General features: G+C 40.5%; 1 protein-coding gene across 1 annotated transcript in view; it reads left to right on the top strand.

Annotated features, from left to right (window-relative positions):
- The first annotated feature begins 6,253 nt into the window (after window positions 1-6,253).
- Window positions 6,254-21,090, top strand: part of htra1b (HtrA serine peptidase 1b) — a 69,133-nt gene continuing 54,296 nt past the window's right edge. The window contains exons 1-2 of the mRNA XM_059947767.1: window positions 6,254-6,983; window positions 18,905-19,004. Coding sequence (XP_059803750.1) covers window positions 6,551-6,983; window positions 18,905-19,004 — 533 coding nt within the window. The 5' untranslated portion in view covers window positions 6,254-6,550. The remainder of the gene's footprint in view (window positions 6,984-18,904; window positions 19,005-21,090) is intronic.

Here is a 21,090-nt window from a genome sequence, read left to right as displayed (position 1 = left end):
TGCTGGCTGCAATTTTATCCTACCATCTACCTGCCCTTCCTAACATTCTGAATGCACGCTACCTTTGTTTTTTTACCATCCATCCTATTCTGAGCCCCTTCTCTCTTGTTCCCACCCACCCCCACCCCCACCAAATTAGTTTAAACCCTCCCCTACAGTTCTAACAAACCTGCCAGCAAGAATATTGGTCCCCTTGTGTTCAGGTGCAACCCATTATTTTTATACATGTCATACCCCTCACCCTCCAGAAGAGATCCCAAAGATCCAAGAACCTGAAACCCTGCCCCCTGTATCAGCTTCTCAGCCACACATTTATCTGCCAAATCTTCCTATTTTTATCCTCACTGCTGTGTGGAACAGGCAGTAATCCAGAAATTACTGCCCTGGCAGTCCTGCTTCTCAGCTTTCTGCCGAGCTCTCTAAATTCTCTCTTTAGGTCTTCTTTGCTTTACCTTCCTATGTCATTGGTGCAATATGTACCAAGACGTCTGGCTGCTTTCCCTCTCCATCCAAAATGCTGTGGACACAATCCCTGACTGTGGCACCTCGGAGGCAACGTATCCAGGTGTCCCATTCACGTCCACAGAATCTCCTGTCTGTTCCTCTGACTATTGAGACCCCTATCACTACCGCTTGCCTGTTCTCCCTCTTTCCCTTCTGCACCACGGACGCACGCTCAGTGCCAGTAACCTGGTCTCTGTAGCATTCCCCTGAGAGGTTCATTCCCCCATAACAGTATCCCTATTGTTGAGGGGAACGGCCACAGGGGTGCTCTGCACTAACTGCCTAGTCACATTTCCATTTGTTCTGATAATCACTTGAGTCCTGTGCACAGCTCAGTAACAAAACAAACTAGAGGTCTTAAATCTTGCATGTTATTTAGCTTTGACATAAGGATGTGCACTGCACCATTTTCCTGAAACCCCAATTGGAGACACTCCATTGCCAGAAAGTGCAATTTTAATTATCCCTATTGAAATTTTTGTTAGAACTATTTTTCCAGTACTGACTGAAGTACTTTTGGTTTACCCGTACCATGGTGAGAAACTAAAAAATTGTGCACTTTGTTTTTGCAGGTCACCAGCTATGATTTAAACCAGTTAGGTGACTATAACAGAGAGAAAACCAAGTTTTACTGCCTTTGATGATATTATAGAGGCTATTTAGAATAACAAGGATGGTTTTTTTTTGGAAGCTTCTGGTGGACAGGAGAAATTTCCTTTGTTAATCTACCTTTGGCTGCAGTCTGAAGGTAAAATTTGATTATCCTAGCTTGACATCTTGAGGAATTACTTCAATATATTTTACAGGAAACTGCACATTTGGCTTTTTAAACCCCTTTTAAATTTGACAAATTTCGATACTCCAACATGTAACATTAGTTGGAGAACTCGTGCCAATATTCTAAAATATTATAAATTTATTGTCCAGGATTAATGGAATGACTCACAAACCAGCCATTAAAGCATTAGATTGAATGTTGTAAGATCTTAGATGCAATAATATATTAATAGTTGGTGTTACTTTGGCGCCAGATGAAGATTTTCATCAAGTGCTTCCTGTAATTCCATGAATTGAAAGACTGCATTAAAGCATCACATATCTGGGAAAATATTCCATGATTATACTTGGCAGCTGTTATGTGAACACAATCTAACTGTGAAGGAGTTTGATTCAAATTTACTCAAGTTATGAAGTGGGCAAAATTAAACATGAATATTTTCAATTTATTCAATTTGAGCTGAATTGTTATATCATTTCTGATGCAAGCTGTTTTCCCGTTCACTCAACACAATTTCAATTTCAATTATCAATGGCTGTGTGAATGAGCAACTTTAGTTACAGCATGCAGGCCATGAATAAAGAACCATTGAAGCTTCTTGGGCAATGTGTACAACTTAAATCTATCGACCATGTGACAAAGATTGAGCCTGTCCGCTTCACTGTTGATCTTTCAAACTCTCTGTCACCACCTAGTGTGCCATTACATTTTGAACTAAAAGGAGGCCGATCATGTTGCCCAGGAATTTGGATCCACCAATACTACTCAATGACACAAGATTATCAGTCCAAAACTAACTACCACATGTAAGTGAGGCTACAATGATTCGTCATAATGTCTTCATCATGGGGATGATGGCTATCCCATCTGGATCTACCTCTTCAGTTCCATCTTTTTCAAAGCACAAGGACAATCCACAGAAGTTAATCTCAAAACTCAGTGCTTTCCCCTTGGTCAGCTATACAGTATGTTGGTTGCTCCAGAGCTGGAAATAAAAATTATCTATACATATTTACATCAAATTCCAAATGTAGTGCATTCCAAATCACTTCAATATTGGAATCTAATCAATGTGCACCTTGTGCATTGGCTCATGACTTCTTAAAGAAAATTATAATTAATGTAATTTTTATATGCATGCATTTTCAGAATGCATGTGTTAATTGGTGACTTACACATTATTTAACACCCTGATTATATAATTTATACAATACTTATATGGTTAAGATAGATTTTATTTTACTGTATTTACATGTATTATAAGATATAATTCAACATCTTCATTATCATTATGTGCCATGTCATATGGCATGTGCGATCATGGTCTTTTGACCATGATTGTTCTTGGCAAATTTTTATATGGAAGTGGTTTGCCATTGCGTCCTTCTGAGCAGTGTCTTTACAAGACAGGTAACTGGAACCAAAGGCAATAATATTCAGAGATTTTCTGCCTGGCGTCGGTAGTTGCATAACCAGGAATTGTGATATGCACCATCTACTCCCATAGCTTCACGTGATCCTGATCAGGGGGCTAAGCAGGTGCTACACGTTGCCCAAGGATGACCTACATACGAATGGAGGGAAGGAACACCTTACACCTCCTTTGGTGGAGATGTATTTCCACCTTGCCGCACTAAAGATATCATTACATAGAAATAAATGCAAATATGATTGCCTGCAAAATAACCCAAGCAACACTGTTTATTAGCTAATATAGAAATAGAATTGAGCACAGCTTTCTTGATGTATGTCATACTGATTTTTGATACTGTCAAAGCTTGGGCAAAGTATTATTTCATCAGATAACTGAAATATTGGTTAATGTGCAACCCAGTGTTTATAATTATCAGTTTTAAGAGACAAATGTTTTTGGTTCCTTGGATTGGTAGTGATGCTCCAAGTAGATGTGCTAGAAGTTTAGGGGCAGGAAGATAAATGTATGTTTGTATATGGTTTGAAATGGTGTAGGAGAAGAATTTTCATAGTCCTGGGACACTTGAGTGTATAAAAAATGGCCAAGTTGCACCTCAACTAAAGACCTTGCTTCTGCGAAGCTTAATTGGTACTTTGGAAGTATTTTAAATAATTTGCAGGAAAGGGAGGTGGAAACCAGGAGAAAATATAATCAAAAGAATATGGGGTGCATGGAGACATGGGGGAGTCACTTTTATTTTCTGTCAAGCACAAGAAAGGAGGTACAGAAGGAAGTTCACAGTCAAATTGTAGGAATATGCAAGAAGGATAGTTTTAGGTAGATGGGAAAAGTGAATGTTGAGAGAGAGTAAAAGGGAGACATTTCTAAAGTGGTTCTTAATCAGTTTGTTTGCCCAGTGAGAAAGGAGGATTGCTGGATTTATATCTGTGAAATGATGTGGAACGAATTTTCTGTATTTCAGTGGGATTGAATTTGGAAGCCAGTGTTGATGCACGTCAGCATTAATCATTTCCCAATATTTCATCATTTAAGAAAAATATAGTTGCTTACTCATACATCTCACACTTTTTACCCTTTGAGGCCTTTTTCCATCCTCAGGACAACTCACATTCATGTCCACAGCAAACTCTGATTTGATCTTCTCAGTCACAAGGTCCCCACAGATTATGAATAGTTGAAACATTTTGAGCACTCGTCCAGCTCGTCATAGTCTTCCACCTGAGTTGGACTCATTTATTCCTAATGGTTAGGGTTAAGCAGCTCTCAATTATTATTGTTCAACTTGTTCACCAACCTTTTATATGACTTTTTCATAAGCCTTTAGATCCCAAATATACCTGGCTTCCCTCAGTGACTCTTCTAGATACATGTATTGAGATTTCCAATTGGCAGGTTGAACATTATTTTTTCTTTCCTAAATCCATGTTGATTCAACTCACTCACATTATTTTCTAAGTATCTTGATATCACTTTTTCATAGATTCTAGCATTCTCCCAACAAATTAGCAGGCTGGTAGTCTCCTGTAATCTTTTTCCTTTCTCTCTGAAATACCAATGTTCCCTTTGTCACCCTCAAATCTGCAGAAATTAAGTCAGATGAGATTATGTTTAAAAAACCATGTATGTTTTGCTTTTTATTAATGGAAATGTTGAACTTACGAGCAGAGCTGAATGCAGGAATAAGTTTTTTTTGTAGGAAACTAGCTCAGACATTATGTGTGGAATTATAGTTTAACTGCATTATTTTACGAAACCCGGACTCAGTACTCAAATTTACACAGATGTACTGTGGAGAGCATTCTAACTGGCTGCATCACTGTCTGGTATAGGGGTGGGGGCACTGCACAGGATTGAAATAAGCTGTAGAAAGTTGTAAATTCAGTCAGCTCCAGCATGGGCACTCGCTTCCCCAGCATCTAGGACATCTTCAAGGAGCAATGCCTCGAAAAGGCAGCATCCATCATTAAGGACCTCTTGCCTCATTGCTACTGTCAAGGAAATGGTACAGGAGCCTGAAGGCTCTCAGTGAGCGATTCATGAATAGCTTCTTCCCCTCTACCATTAGGTTTCTGAATGGACATAGGACCCATGAACACTACATCACTACTTTTTGCACTACTTATTAAACTTTAAAACATAGTTATTGTAATTCAGTTTTTATCATGTACTGCAATGTACTTCTACTGCATAACAACAAATGTCAGGATTTGTGCCATTGATATTAAACCTGATTTTGATCTGTGATTTCACAAGGGACCTATCTAATTTGTGCAAGGCCTATTTTCAGTTTACTTTCCTCATAGCTAACCTGCAGGTATTCAATGACTTGTGAACAAGGGGTCCTTTTCAATATCCACAATTCACAATGTAACATATTTATAACTAAAGTATTCAGCATTTTTCTTTGGTGTACCCAAGTGGATGATGTCACCTTTTCCACACGATATTTCATCTGTTGTATTTGCTCACTTAGCTTCTCTAGTCAGATCGCATTGAAATAGAGCTTTTAGCTCACTAGTTGTACCTGAATTGTCAGGAACCCAAGTCCGTTTATTCTCCCCACATTCCCATCAATTAGGTACAACTAGGAACCTACCAACTGGCTCATCTTTGGGATGCGGAAGGAAACTAGCGAAGTCAAGCCGAGACTTCCACTTTGGGTCGCGATTAAACCTACTTTATTGGAGCTATGACCTATTGGAGCTGGCCTGATTGAAATCCCTGACCTCTTCTGCCAGTCACATACTCAAAGAACTCCGGTGGCATTAATCAAATGGAGCTCCCCGTTCACTCATTTTTCTTTTCTGGGTGTTCTGTACTTACATTCTTTGTTTTTGATTTATTAGCTCCTAACAGGATGGAATATTGTTGGAGTGTGCCTCTGAAGGAAAAGTTTATCCTTGTCCTAATGAAAACAGAATGTTTAAAACCGTTGGTACCGACAGAGCCAGATCTCTGACTGGCAGACTTAATCCAGCGATAGCCTTGGCAGAACTTCAAACAAATTTTAAACGATTAATTATACAAATAAAAAAACTAACAATCATTTTACTTAATAGTTACTTTGCTTAGGGTTTTCGCTGACCAAATAACGCTGAAATCATGCCCTTAAATGACAATTATATTTGAATACTATTGACTAAAGAGCAGTTAGGGGATGGAAAAGTGCGAACTCTTTGTTTCCGCCCGACTTGCGTTTCTTCCAAGATTAAACTGTAACTCCTAGCATCAACTGGAACTAAATAAGAGGAGGTGACTTATGAATACAGATTCGGCCTATCTGTCGAGTACAATCATTCAGGAAATGATTGTAATTTGCAAATCATCACACCGTTAACTTTGAGCAAATACGATAGGACACGCGCAGGCTAGGCGGTGTTGCGGTCGAAGAGTTTGAAGCGGAGATGAATGCATTTATTTAACGTATTCACATTTTTTTGTCGGTGTAACCCCCGCGTTCACTGTGACAACCGCATGAACTGCAGACTCCGCGCATCGGGGTGACTGGCAAACGGCGAAAGCTCCGCCGAAGAGGCGGGTCAGTGGGTGGGGCCGAGAGCTCGCTCGGGTTCCCTACCCAATGGTTGCAAGCAGGCGGGATTCATCCAGTCAGCAAGTCCCGTTGTCCTAGTGAAATTGGTCCTCGGTGAAGCGAGCTGGGTTGGAGACAATTTGTTTCCACGGGTTAAGGCAACCCTCTTTTTGCGCTCGCAAACCCACGAGCATTTGGGGAGGGTGTTCAGTTTTATGAGTGGCTTCGGGAGAGCCGTGTTAACGCCATTAATTCACAGGAAATTCTTTAATGCACTTGGCAGCGTCGGCGCTGGTTGGAGATGATGCTGTTGTGGGCTGTTTCGGTCGCCTGCTGGCTGCTGGCGGACGGCAGGATCACCAGGCGCTCCCTCCGCTGTGATCAGACCTGCGACATCTCCCGCTGTGCCGAGCTGCCCTCCGAGTGCTGGTCCGGACAGGTGATGGACCCGTGCGGCTGCTGCCCGCTCTGCGCCGCCGGCGAGGGCGAGTCGTGCGGCGGCCGGACGGACGTGGCCGGCTGTGGCGAAGGGCTCAGGTGCTCGGTGCCGCCGCCCGCCCACATGGGAAAGAGGAGGGTCAAGGGGGTCTGTGTCTGCGCCAGCAGCGAGCCGGTGTGCGGCAGCGACGGCAGCACCTACCGCAACGTCTGCCATCTGAAGGCGGTGAGCCGCCGGGCGCAGAGCTTCAACCAGCCGCCTGTCATCTTCATCCAGAGGGGCGCCTGCGGACTAGGTAAGCGATGGACTGGTTGCTCCCCCTTATCAACAGTTAGAATAATAAGTATATGCACAAAAATAGCACGTCTCTCTATCTGCTTGATCACGTCTTAACAAGGAATGCATGACATTTTATTGTGTACTTTGCTATCAGCGATGATCAGTTCCACCAATAGAGATTATGATGGCGAGTTTATAGATACCAGTGGAGAATGCACGAGTCAGGGTGTGCTGCATCCTGACATCTTATGCATACCCGATTTTATATCACTGAATTATAACTGGATTTGCACTTTGCAGGCTTTATGTTTTCTGTAGAGAGCGTGGCCGTTTCGAATGTAGACCTCTGACACTTTTTGCTCTTGTTTAGAAAATAAAGCCAATTTGTCCCGAGGTTTGAATCAAAGTTCAAAATAAATTTATTATCAAAGTCACATATGTCACCATATACAACCCTCAGATTCGTTTTCTTGCGAGCATATTGGATAAATCCAATCACCACAGTAGAATCAATGAAGGACCGCACCCAGTGTTCAACCAGCGTGCAAAAAAAGAAATAATAAATAAGCAACAAATAACTCGACCATGAGATGAATATTCCTTGAAAGTTGGTCCATAAACTGTGGGAACAATTTGGTAATGGGGCGAGTGAAGTTATCCCCTCTGGTTTAAGAACTTGATGGGAGAGGGGTAATGACTGTTCTTGAACGTGGTGGTGTGAGTCCTGAGGCTGCCTGATTTAAAAAGGGATTTGTCTCAAGTATGATCCTTTTATTCAAGTCAAGTTTATTGTCATTTAACTATATCCACGTATATAACCATCACGACTGTACTTTTTTTTCCACAGAGCATTTTGTATGTGTTGCTCGTATATATCCATATCATGTATATAGAAACGAGGCAACGTTTGTCTGAACCAGGGTGTAAAACACAGTAGTATACATAACACACAATGACTTATGAAGGTGAATCACACATAAATAACGAACTGAAGTACATTAATATTAAATATTGTAAGGTACGGAACAGATTAACCATTTCGAATACGATGCGGCGGGGCGCTCAGAAGCCAAATGGCCCAGGGGAAGAAACTGCCATTAAGACAGGATGTTTTTGTTGGTTTTCAGTCTAAACAGCCAAGGGATGTGTGCTGCAGGGATGAAACTAAGTTCGCTTCCAGTAAATGAACTCGCCCCCGAAACTCAGCACTTCTGTATAGAATGTGTATTGACCATAGATAGGCTACAAAGAAATGCACAGTAACACCCATTGCTCAAGAGTCGCATCAAGTGGCCATTTTCCAGTCCTGCACATTGGAGTACTTGTGACTAAATTTTCATTCTAGTGGTTTCTGTAGAATCGAGAGAGAAGCTGATCTTCTGCACGTGATGGACTGATTGTCATCAGGCCTCTTAAAATCAGAGCTGTATGTGGATAGCCCAAAATTATTCAGGTATAAATTATTAAGGTGTATAATGCAGAGAAGTCTAGCTGAGAGCAAGTATTCAGTTGTGGGCTGTTATCTTTACAATATGAACTCCTGAACTGAAACTTGGAGCTATTGAACTATCACCTATTGACTATCTCTGCAGATTCTTTATTTGCTCACTACTCCTCAACCATCAGGCTCTTGAACAAAAGCAGATAACTACACCCACTTGCCCAGCCATTGAGATGTTCCCACAGCCAACGGTCTCACTTTAAGGACTCTTTTATCTTGTTATTTCATGTTATTGTTATTTATTGCTATTTATGTATTTATATTTGTATTTGCATGGGTTCCTGTCTTCTGGCTGATCTTTCATTGTTCCTGTTATAGATAATTTTCTAGATTTGCTGAGTCTGCCCACAGAAGAATGAATCTTCGGGTTGTATGTGGTCACATATATGTATTCTGATAATAACATTCATTTGGCTCTGGCAAAGTATACATTAAAATAACACAAGTTCAGTTACATGATTTAATGGATTTTGAAGAAATTCTTGGAAAACACTGTCCATAAAATCTAAGTATTATCTGGACAGGGTGTGTTGTGGCAGGAGATTCTTGGCATTCATTTCTACACTGTTTTTTATGATAATCGTCTAATTGGATTGAAGGATGCACTCTAATCTCATAATTAGAAGTTTCTTGTGCTGACAGCGAGGCCTTTTATCTGCACGTTCGGATCAAGATAATAAATTAGGTATTTCATTTGCTTATCTTGAAGGTTTCATCACTCTGTGGGATATGTGTTTATGTTGTCTGTCCAAAAAGAGGGAAGCCCATTGTAACCCACTGCATAGTTGGCAAATGCTCTTGTGACCCCACAGATAGGTAAATCAATGAAAAAACAAGTTGCTGGAGGAACTCAGTGAATCCAGGCAGCATCTGTGGAGGCAAATAGACAGTTGACAGATGAATTGTCAAGAGACAAACTGCCGTCTGTCCATTTCCCTCCAAGATATTGCCTGGTTCACTAAGTTCTTCTATCATTTTTTGTTTGCTCCAGATTCCCGAATCAGCAGTTTTTTGTGTCTCCAGATTGATAAATTACCTGGGATATATGCCAATAGTGGCTGATGATCTCATAAAATAGCAGGGAAACAATGCTGCTTGTCTTTGATCCAGAAAATCATGCTTTCATTGTCATTTCATATTCTGTTATGATATAAAGGGGACCATTTGGCCCATTGAATCAGTACTGGATCTTGGATCAATCCTATCAGTCTCATTCCTTCATCCCCCCCCCCCACCTCATTTTCCTTGTTACTTTTACTTATTCTATCTCATGTACCACTGACCTCTTCACTTATTCTTCTACTACCCACTTAAACTTGGGGCATTTCAGTTAAGTGCCATGTCGAATGTCATAGGCGATCATGGTCTTTTTCGTGATTGTTCTTGGCAAATTCTTCTGCAGAAGTGGTTTGCCATTGCCTTCTGGGCAGTGTCTTTAGAAGGCGGGTGACCCCAGCCATTGGCAATGCTCGTCAGAGATTGTCTGCCTGTTGTCAGTGGTCACATAACCACGACTTGTGAAATGCACCGGCTGCTCAAACGACCATCCACCACCTGCTCCCATGGCTTCGGGTGACCCTGATCAGGTGCTACATCTTGCCCAAGGGTGACCTGCAGGCTAGTGGAGGGAAGGGGCACCTTCTACCTGCTTTGGTAGAGATCTATCAACCAGCACATCTTTGGGAAACTGATACATCTGGTGGAAACATATGTGATTACTATGGATAGCCATTACAAACTCCATGCAAATTGCAGAAAAGGTCAAGATCAAATCTGAGTTACTGGGGCCATGAGCAGTGCAGGATACCTGTTGAGTCTGCCCTTTATCTTCTAATCTGCAATCCTTTTGGCTATCAGGTACCTTAAGCATTTCTAAATACATCTTTTAGGAGGCATCAAATTGTACTTGAGTAATTAAAAATAATCAGTAGTAAAAATAAATGTAAATGCATATTATGATACTAGCAAATACTTTATTTTAATGTATCAATTAAAATAAGACCAGCATTTTCTCCTCTATATAATCAGGGATTTCATTAAAGTGAATGGTGTTACCATCCATATTCCAGCCTTCCATGACCCATAACTGAAGGTCTGACTCTGATGTGCATCTTTACTTCATCAGAATAGTGTCTCTCTAATACAGATGGCCAGTGGTCGGCCAGCATATGTTCTCCCATTGTACAGGCATATTATTGCTGTTAGCTTTTAGTCCTCTTTTGAACACCATGTAATCAGTCAGCATGATTTAGGGCAAATGTAGACAAAGGATATAATAAAACATTTTTTCAAAGAAGTGCTAAGCATGTTTGACTGCAGTTTTGCTGCATTCGTAAATGAGTCAAAATTGTTGCAAGGCCCACAGTTTCTGGAGGCATTCTTTATAAAAACCTGAAAGCTGTGCAAAAGCCAACTGGACGCAAAGGATAACTGGTCAATGGCATCTAATAGATTCACCAAAGGATTCCCTCTCTGCACCCTTGTGTGGTGAGATGATAAGCCAGATCTTTACAAATTAATTAATGATTTCATTAATTTATTAATTGATTGATAGTACAGAGTAGGCCCTTCCAGCCCTTCGAACACCCAATTTAATCCTAGCCTAATCACGAGCCAGATTACAATGGTCGATTAATCTACTGACTGGTTTGTCTTCGGACTGTGGGAGGAAACCAAAATGGCCATGGGGAAACGTGCGAACTCCTTATGGATAGTGGTGGGAATTGAACCCAGATCACTGATCCTGTAGCACTACCATGCTGCCCTATCTCTCTGATACAAAGAAAAAATGAGCTGATCCATGGATTCATCATAACTGCCATCCTGAATGCATTTGATCAATAGTATTTGGTGTTCAAAAGTGCAACTTTAAATTAAAGTTGAACATGGGATTTGCAAATGCAACTTTTAGGATTTGGCAGTTATGAAATGACTCAATTTTCTTTAAAATTATTTGGCAGCATCTTAATTCAAAATGACCACATTTGTATGAAAGTCTGTGGAAAACGTTGAGATGAAATCATTCCAGAGAACGTTTTAAAAAATAATTTGCTTTCTCCTCTGGCTAAATGGAGACTTGATGTTTTTTTTAAAAGAGTGTACTTTAAGAGGGAAGCATTTGCAGGTTGTATTGTACTATTGAAGTTCAGCCAAATCTCATCAGTTCTGGGTGTTATAAAGTCCAGCAATGGGGTATGATCTGTTTTTTTTTCAGTTGAGCAGTTACTATTTAATCTGAGTGTTTTTATTGTTGGCTATTAATAACTGCATACAGTCTGGCCTACCTAATCCTTCATGATTTAAAAAAAACACAACACTTCAGTTATTTTACATAGTTTTGAGATAACATCATAAAGAGACTTTGAACTTCAATACTTGGCTCAGATCATGTAGATACTGCATGTTGAAGCAACTGAAAGTCAGACATCAATCTCTAAACTGGAGTGAGTAAAAAACATGAAGTAACAGTGCATGTAGAGTTTTCTAAATACTATTTCAGAGGGTGTACAGACTATACTTGTACAAATACAAAAGACTATCCTATCAATCTCACAGTATTATAAGCAGCTGAAAATCCTGAGTAAGTTGAGTATCTTCTGTGCAAAAGTTTTTTTCCTCTTGTGGGTGCCTGATCTATACATTCTTTATAAACAAATTAAGTGCTTATTCCTTAGTACTCTGATTTGAGTGTAATTATTTATCTTTCCTGTATTTTAAACTGTAAGAAAATTAGACTCACTCACTCATAGTTGAGATAAAAAGAAACAAGCAGCACAGAAGAGGTCAATGGTGTCCCACTTGTGGTAAAATTTGTACCGAAACAACTGACTTTACTTTTCAAATAAATATACAGTGCTGTGCAAAAGTCTTAAACATATTTATATAGCTGGTGTGCTTAAGACTTCTGCACAGTACTGTATTTGTCAACATGGAACAGATATTTCATGAAATGTTTTTCTTTGCAGCAGCAGTACAGTACAATACAATACATAAAATTACTACAGTACTATGCAAAAGTCTTAGGCACCCTAGCTATATATAGTTTTAAATTGAAGTAAGGCAAATTACAAAGGCATTGGTCAGGAACTAGGAAGAGTTAATTGGGAACATCTTTTTTCTGGCAAGTCCACATCAGTCACATGGAGGGTGTTTAAAGATCAATTGCACAGAAAATAGGAAAGACGAAGGACGTTCTTCACTGTTAGAAGGACAAACGAGGAAGGAAAGATAAGAGAACCTTGGGTGTCTAGAGATGTGATTAATTTAATTGAGACAATAAAGGAAAAGTATGTAAAGCTTCAGGAGTTAGGATCAAATGAAGCATATGAGTAGAAAGAAGCCAGAAATTAACTAAAGAAAGGAATTAAGAAAGCCAAGAAAGGCCATAAAAGGAGCAAGAGGATAACTAGGGAGACGGTGGGAGCACTCAAACATAAAGGGACCACTCAAAGATGCAGAGAATGTGAGTGATGTCCTTAATGAGTATTTTACTTAAGTATTTACCAAGGAAAAGGATATGGAGGACCAGGAGATCAGTACAGAGTGTGTAAGTATTTTAGGGCATTTAGAGGTCAAGGAGGAGAAAATGTTGGCCTCCTAACGAGTATTAAAGTGGAGAAGTCCCCAAGGCCTGATGGGATTTACCCCAGGTTATTGAAAGAGGCAAGATGAGATTGCTGGAGCTTTGTCCAGTATCTTCCTGTCCTCTCTAGCCACAGATGAGGTCCTGGAGAACTGTTGAGTGGCTAATGTTGTAAACCTGTTTTAAGAAGGGAACAAGGGAAAATAGACTGGTGAGTCTCGCATCAGTTGTAGAGAAATTGCTGGAGAAAATTCTTGGGGATAAGGTATATGAGCATTTGTAAATCCATGGCCTAATTGGGGAGAGCCAGCATGGCTTTGTACAGGTCAAGTAGTGTCTTAACAATTTGATTGAGTTTTTTGACATGGTGACAAGAGATTAGTGAGGGTAGGGCAGTGGATGTTGTCTACATGGATTTTAGTAAAAAGTTTGACAAAGTCCCTCATGAGAGATTAATCGAGAAAATTAAGGTGCATAGGATCCGCGGTGAATTTGTTGTTTGAATTCAGATTTAGCTTGTGCATAGAAGATAGAAGGTAACAGTTCAAGGGACTTATTTGAACTGCAGGTCTGTAATTACTGGTGTTCTACAGAGCTGTGCTGGGACTTCTGCTGTTCGTGATGTATACAAGAGACTTGGATGAACATACAGATGTGTGGGTTAGTAAGATTGCTAAAGATACCAAGATTGGTGGAGTTGTGGATAGTGCAGAAGACTGGCAAAGAATACAACACTATATAGATCAGCTGCAGATGTGGGCAGAGAAATGGCAGATGGAGTTTAACCCAGATAAATGTGTTAACCACCAAGGTGTTGCACCTTGGTGGGGCAAATGCAAGGAGAAAGGGCACTGTGAAGGGCAAGATCCTTAATAGTGTTGCTGAGCAGAGATCTTGGGGTCCAAGCTCCCAAGTACTTTGTGAAGAAGAAAGCCCATAGCTCCAAGTGGAGTCAACGGGATTCCGTCATGATGATGTTTTTTTTTAGCAGGCTTTTTACAAGGCCGAGTTGCTAGCTTGACGCTCAACCCAGCATGGATGGAAAGCGTGCAAGGGAGCCGGCTGGATTCAAACTCAGGAGTCTTGGCTCCGAAGTCCAGTGTTGATGCCACTATGCCACCAGCTGGCTGAGTGTTAGCTCATGGCCAAGTGGTTAAGGCATTGGTCTAGTGATCTGAAGGTCACTAGTTCGAGCCTCAGCTAAGGCAGCATGTTGAGCAAGGCAGTTAACCACTCATTGCACTGCGACGACACCGGTGCCAAGCTATATCGGTCTTTGCCCTTCCCTTAGACAACATCAGTGGCGTGGAGAGAGGAGGCTTGCAGCTTGGGCAACTGCCAGTCTCCCTTACAACCCCGCCCAGGCCTGGGCCCTGGAAACTTTCCAAGGCGCAAATCCATGGTCTGTTGAGACTAACGGATGCCTAGTACTTTGTGAATTATATGTGTTCTTTGAGACTTCCTAAATATGTTTGGTTGCTCAAAAAGTTGACTTTAATGCTGTCAGATGTCAGGGATCTTCTGCAGCAGACTGCCAACAGCAGAAGGTGTCAGAAAAGATGCGGTCCTTGACATGGCGATTACAAGTCAGTGGTGGATTGCTTTGGGTTCCTTGGCAAGCGTTGATGCTTTGTCACTGACTGCAAACTCTGGCCTTTTAGCTTGCAATTTAACGGCAGGAATTCATCCCAAAGACATACAAATAATCTCCAAATGTATTTGCTGCATGTACAGAGAAAATTCCCTGGTTGTTACTCACATCTTCAATAGCTGACTAAATGAGATGGAAAGCAGTGGGTATGTCACAGTATTCAGTATAATTTCAAATATATTCAGGCAACAGCTGAGGTTTTTCTTTGAAATCCTATTGAAGCACTGTATTTTTCAAATAATTTGAAGGTTCAAAAAATGGTTCAAAGATAATTTCTGCTTATTTTTTCATGTAAAACCTACTTTGAAAGAAAGCTAACCATTTGTTTCTCTGTATTGGGTAACTGTCTCACTTTGATAGCAAGGGCAAGGAATCGACTACAGAGATGTTGAAAGACCTTGGCACCTAGAATGAAGGATTAGGTTTAGACATGTGGTGAAGGCAGCAAGCAGCCAGGCATAATGCACATCTTCTTATTCTAGGGGGAGTGGAACATTTTTTATAATTTGAGGCTTCAGCTGTTCCTTATTCGATAATAACAGCATTGGGTAGAGGTCATACCTTCAGCAGAAATTGGAGAATATGATAGAATTTATGGGATTAATAATGAATCTAATTTCTCAATGCTGGAAAATTAGATGAAATGAAATAGTCAAGTAAAGAATAAATTTAGAATGTGTGCATGGAGGACTGACTTGGTTTTGTAGTCCTCATGGTAACACTGCATACCTCATGCCTCAGACATAATTTAGTTCAATATTTTCAGTACAGTGTTGAAGGTACTTTAGTGTAGGAGGAGGCCAATTTTGAACTAGCTTGAGATGCCAATTATCTTCAGATCTGTGGAAGTGTTTGAGAAGCTGGAAACCTAATTAGTATAAAAAGCTCAGGAGGAGTTGGTTGGCTTTTCAAGCTTGGCCTGGCTCTTTGCCATCCTCTTCACCCACACCCTGTAACTTTCTACTTTTCAACTGTTCGTCCAAGTTTTTAAAGTTACTTTTCCACCTGTTTCTATAATCCTTTTTAAGTCAAGAGTATTCTAGATGAATGTATCTTTCTGGATAAATAATAATTATTCTGTCCTTTTCTCTACTTTGTCTGTTACCTTCGTTAAAGTGGCTGAATTGAACTCTCCTCACTGGTGTTGCAATAGTGTTAGCCTAAGCAATGCACTGTCCATGTTGGTGTGTATTTTGTTGTATTGTGCTAGTTTTAAAGAATCTGTAATGAAATTTCTCTGGGGACAAAGCAATCACACAGGCTTGTTGTGGCCGATAATTGCATTGGCAGCTGTCTGGGCATTCCTCTTAGCATAGAAATGCCCAGATACATCCAGGATTAAGCTGATGTGTTTTGGAGTCAAAACGCAGGGCATGCTTTTGTGTTTAAGGTGTATTTAGCTGAAACCAAGCACATTTTGAAAGGAGAGTTGCTGAGAGACAAATTTCTTTTATTATGCAAAATGACCTACTTCTATATCATGTAAAGTAGTAAAATATTTATCTGATGCAAAGATTGATTGATTTATTGAGGTACAGCGCAGAACAGGCCCTTCGAGCCTCGCCGACCAGCGAACCCAGATTTAACCTGAGCCTAATCACAGGACCGTTTACAGCGGCTGGTTAACCTACTAACTAGTCTTAGACTTTGGGAGGAAGCTGGAGCACCAGGAGGAAACCCACACGGTCATGAGGAGAACATACAAATTCTGTTGGGTTGCTGGTGCTGTAAAGTATTGTACCGGTCACTATGCTACAATGCTTCTGTGTTATGGCAAGTAATGGATCCAGAAGCGCGGGTGTGTATATGCATGTATATATGTAGGTGTGTGTATTTGTATACAGTATGTAGTATACAATATGGGAGATCAACTACTTTAGATCTTAAAAATTAGAATAGTATTTTTTCCTCAGTTGCTGAGTGATGGTATCCTAGATGAGGCTAAAATTTGAATTCAAGAGTCAGGTTTCTTTACCCAAACCTAATCAGCCTGGAGAAATTGTTAGTGAGACATATACTAAGTACTAGAACTCTAGAATACTACAGCACAGTACAGGCCCTTCAGCCCTCAAAGTTGTGCCAACCCATAAACCCCTTTTTTTTTAAAAAAAAAGTACTAAACCCACCCTACCCCGTAACCCTCTGTTTTTCTTTCATCAATGTACCTGCCCAAGAGGCTCTTAAATACCCCTAATGTTTTAGCCTTCACCACCATCCCTGGCAAGTCATTCCAGGCACCCACAACCCTCAGTGTAAAAACAAACAAACAAACTCACCCCTGATATCTCCCCTAAACTTCCCTCCCTTATAGTTGCTGTCCTCTGGTAATGAGACTCCCACATCAGGAGCTCCAGGGTCACAACTTGCTGATGAAGTCACAGATACGGTTTTGCAAGTTGGGTTGACGGGTAACTTGGTGGGGAGCTGGCAACCCCCTTTTGCCTTCTGATCTTGAAATCCTGTGCTGCCCGGTCTGTGAGTTTCTAACTCGTGAAAAGCTACTCCCAGCGGAGGCCCAAAGGGCACGTGCTGCTCATTGTGCCACTGCCTCCAGAGACCTGCGTTCAGCCCTGATCTCGGGAGCTGTCTGTATTAGACATACTCCCATCATGTAGGTTTTCTAAGGGTGCTCCGCCTTTAAAGACGGGCAGGTTAGTATAATCTGGGTGAAGAGAAGACTGTGGGGAGAATAAACTAAAGGGAAAATTAGTGGGGTTATGTGATTGTTCTGTGCACTGCATAGACTTGATGGGAAGAAATAAATTCCTGTGTCATATGGTTCTGTGCAAAGTCTTTATTAACCATCTATATAAACCAATAAAATGCTTCAAGCAGGTGCTGAAAGTAATCAAAAAGGCTAGTGGACTATTTATAAGATTACACTACAAGGGCGGTGGGGTCAATGAAGTGGGTAGAAGTTGTAACGTGACACAGCGGCATTGTGGTTAGTATAATACTAGTGACCCAGATTCAATTCCATCACTGTCGGTTGGGCGTTTGTACATTCTCTCTCTGACCTCGAGTTTCCTCCCACTTTCCAAAGATGCTTAGTTAGGGGTTAGTGATTTGTGGGCAGGCTGTATTGGGACTAGAAATGTGGTGACACCTGTGGGCTGCCCAGACAATGTCGACTGATACGGTTTGATACAAACGTCCCATTTCACTGTATGCTTCGATGTTTTGACGTACATGTGACAAATAAAGCTAATCTTTAATCTTTGGTTATTTTTGAGCCCTGAAGAAAGTTCTTGTCTCAAAATGGTGACTGTTCATTAATTTCCATAGATGCTGTCTGACATGCTGAGTTCTTCTAGAATTTTGAGTGTGTTGCCTTGAATCTTTAGTACCTAATGCAGCTGTACAGGGCTTTGAGAAGACTACTTCTAGAGTCCACCATATCTTTCTTGGGAGAACGCAGCAATGCCTGATTGAAATTGCATCTGGACCCCAAGTTTTAAATCCTGAACAAAGCATGTGAGAATATTATTAGTTAAAAGGGTGAATTGCTCAGCTTTCAAGTTATTGAGAGCAGACAGAGAATAGCTGTTTCTGAAGGGGCAGAGAGTCTCAGTTAGGGCTAAATCTTGAGAGAAGAGGGATCATTTCTGCAAAGAAGCTACTAACTCAATGATGATGCGCCTGCTGTTAGTTTTACATTAGACTGATAAATGTTTATTCACAAAAGAAACTAAGTATATAGGGGAGAAAAGTAGATACCACAAAGTTGGGTTGCTGATCAGCCGTGATCACGGTGAATGGAAGGTTAGGTTCAAGGGACGAACACAAGGAATTCTGCAGATGCTGGAAATCTAGAGCAATACACAGAATGCTGGGGATCTCAGCATCCGTGGAAATGAATAAACTGTTAACTTCCGGCTGAGACCCTTCATCAAACCTCTGTATTTAATGACCATTCATCATTAAATAATCTGCTTCTACTTCAATGTTTCCTGTACTTCGTGTCTGACAATATCTCTGTAACAATATTTTTAAGAGATGCAATATTTTTGAGCTTGTGCGATGTTACTAAGCATGGAATGCATTGTTCAATCTATTTAAACTAACATCCAGTGACTGTATCACACAAACTGCATTACAATACCACTTTTCAAAATTAATAAAGAAATAAATTATTGTATAGCATGCCCAAACTGAAAAAAGCTGCATAAAAACTCATTTGATTACCTTTTCTTTTGCTTACAGCTCAAAATGACCCCAACAGCCTGCGACACAAATACAATTTTATAGCAGATGTGGTGGATAAGATTGCTCCTGCTGTGGTTCACATTGAACTTTTTCGTAGGTATGCAAGACCCTTCTTGAGTCTTTCGGTTAATCTCTCTATAATTCACACGTTAATAGCACTTCTCAGACAAGTGAGCATTAGAGAAAAGGGTGATATCACTTATTGGAAGGTCTCCTAAAGCTTCAAATAATGGCAGCCTTTTGTGGAAATTATAGAAAGAAATATGAAGATAATTTCTCAAGCCATGCTTGCCATGGTGCTTTCATGTTTAAAAAAACTAAATATTAATAATGCCTAATAGAAAAGAGGGAGAAATCTGTTTTCTGGATAGAAAAGATTTAATTAAGCCATTTCTGGCTCAGGTAAGAATCTTTTGTACAACTGCATTAGAGATGTTAGCTCTGTTTGTTGTATATTTGCCTTTATTTAAATGTTTAAAAACTTTTTGTGAGGTGTAGAGGTTAGTTAGACAAGGAAGCTTAAAGCTTCTAGTAGGTGGGATGTTTGACATGTTTCCAAAGTCTGCTGACCAATTTTGAAATATTGGTTACTTATGGCTATGCATTTGCAGACAATAAATAGGAATAACAAGATAGGTAGAATTAAGGGACAATACAAGATTAAGGCAAATTATAATAAATCATAAAATTTTGAAATAAAACCAAAAACCAATGTTGGATACTTCACCACACTTTATATTACGAGTAGATTATTATGAATCTACTTTTATTCTCCTTGTTCTGGCTGCTTTTCAGACTTATTAACTTGTCATTTTTGTGTCTTCCCTTCCCCTCCATTTTGAATGAAATGGATGTTGTCATCTTAAAGCAGGCCCAAGTCTGCTCCACCCAATGCCATTTGTCTGACAGACTCATAAAAAGCAAAATCTGACATAATTCACTCGCTGTACTCCCAGCCACGTCTTCACTAAGGGACTTCCATTAAGGGAAGTCTATGTCATCAGATCAGCTGAAATAAATAAAACGGCTTTTAATCTAATGCTTTTACCTTGATAGTGTTTTTAACATCTTTTCCATGTAAGGAAGCCAATACCATACAGGTTTTTTTCAGAAGCAATCTTGCCAATGTCCTATAAAATGTTTAAAATATTCAGTTCCCCTCAGAATAAATAAGTATTTGATTTCTTAACTACTAAGGAGGCCAACAAGTCTCATGAATCCTCTACTAGAACACCAAGATTACTCTAAATCTCAGCCTTTGTAGATATATTTTAAAAGTGATTTCCCCCATCAGGAAGGCCTCAAAGCCCTCTGCTTCTTTCTTCACAAAAGAACCAACTAAACCCCTTCCCCACCAACCCACTCCATCTGGCAGAACTGGTCTTCATCCTGAACAATTTTTCCTTCGGGTCCTCCCACTCCAGCGTCAAAGTACAAAACGCAGTACTAACAGTCACAGATGGAACAAAGCACACATAGCATGTCGACCTGAAACGTGAAATAACAAGGTTAAAAAGTCTTTAAAGTGAGTTGGTTGTGGGCACATCCCAATAGATGGGCAAGTGAGTGTAGTTGTCCTCTTTTGTTCAAGACCCTGACAGTTGAGAGGTAATTATTGTTCTTGAACCTGGTGGTGTGATTCCTTAAGACCTTAAGATATATGAAGAGAATTAGGCCATTTGGCCCATTGAGTCTGCTGCACCATTCCATGTCTGATCCATTTTTCCTTGAGTCCCTACTTCTTGGCCTTCTCCCCGTAACCTTCTATACCATGTGCAATCAAGAACCTATCAATCCCTGCTTAAATACAGCCAGTGACCTGGCCTCTACAGCTGCCTATGGCTAAAGAAATTTCTCTGCATCTCTGTTTTAAGTGGACACCCCTCTATCCTGAGGCTGTGCCCTCTTGTCCTAGACTCCCCCACCATGGGAAACATCCTTTCCACATCTACTCTGTCTAGGCCTTTCAACATTCAAAAGGTTTCAATGATCTCCCTTTGTCCTTCCAAATTCCAGTGAGTACAGGCCCACAGCCTTCAAGCGCTCTTCACATGACAAGCCATCTAATCCCAAAATAATTTTCGTGAACCTCCCTTGAACTCTCTCCAGTTTTAGCACTTGTACCTTCTACCTGATGGCAGCAGTGAGAAAGGAGCATAGCCTGGAAAGGAGCATACGTTGCA

This window comes from Hypanus sabinus, chromosome 22, assembly GCF_030144855.1.
Source record: "Hypanus sabinus isolate sHypSab1 chromosome 22, sHypSab1.hap1, whole genome shotgun sequence".
NCBI lineage: Eukaryota > Metazoa > Chordata > Chondrichthyes > Myliobatiformes > Dasyatidae > Hypanus > Hypanus sabinus.
The sequence above is the reverse complement of the archived record's forward strand: the minus strand, read 5'-3'. Positions and strand labels throughout refer to the sequence as shown.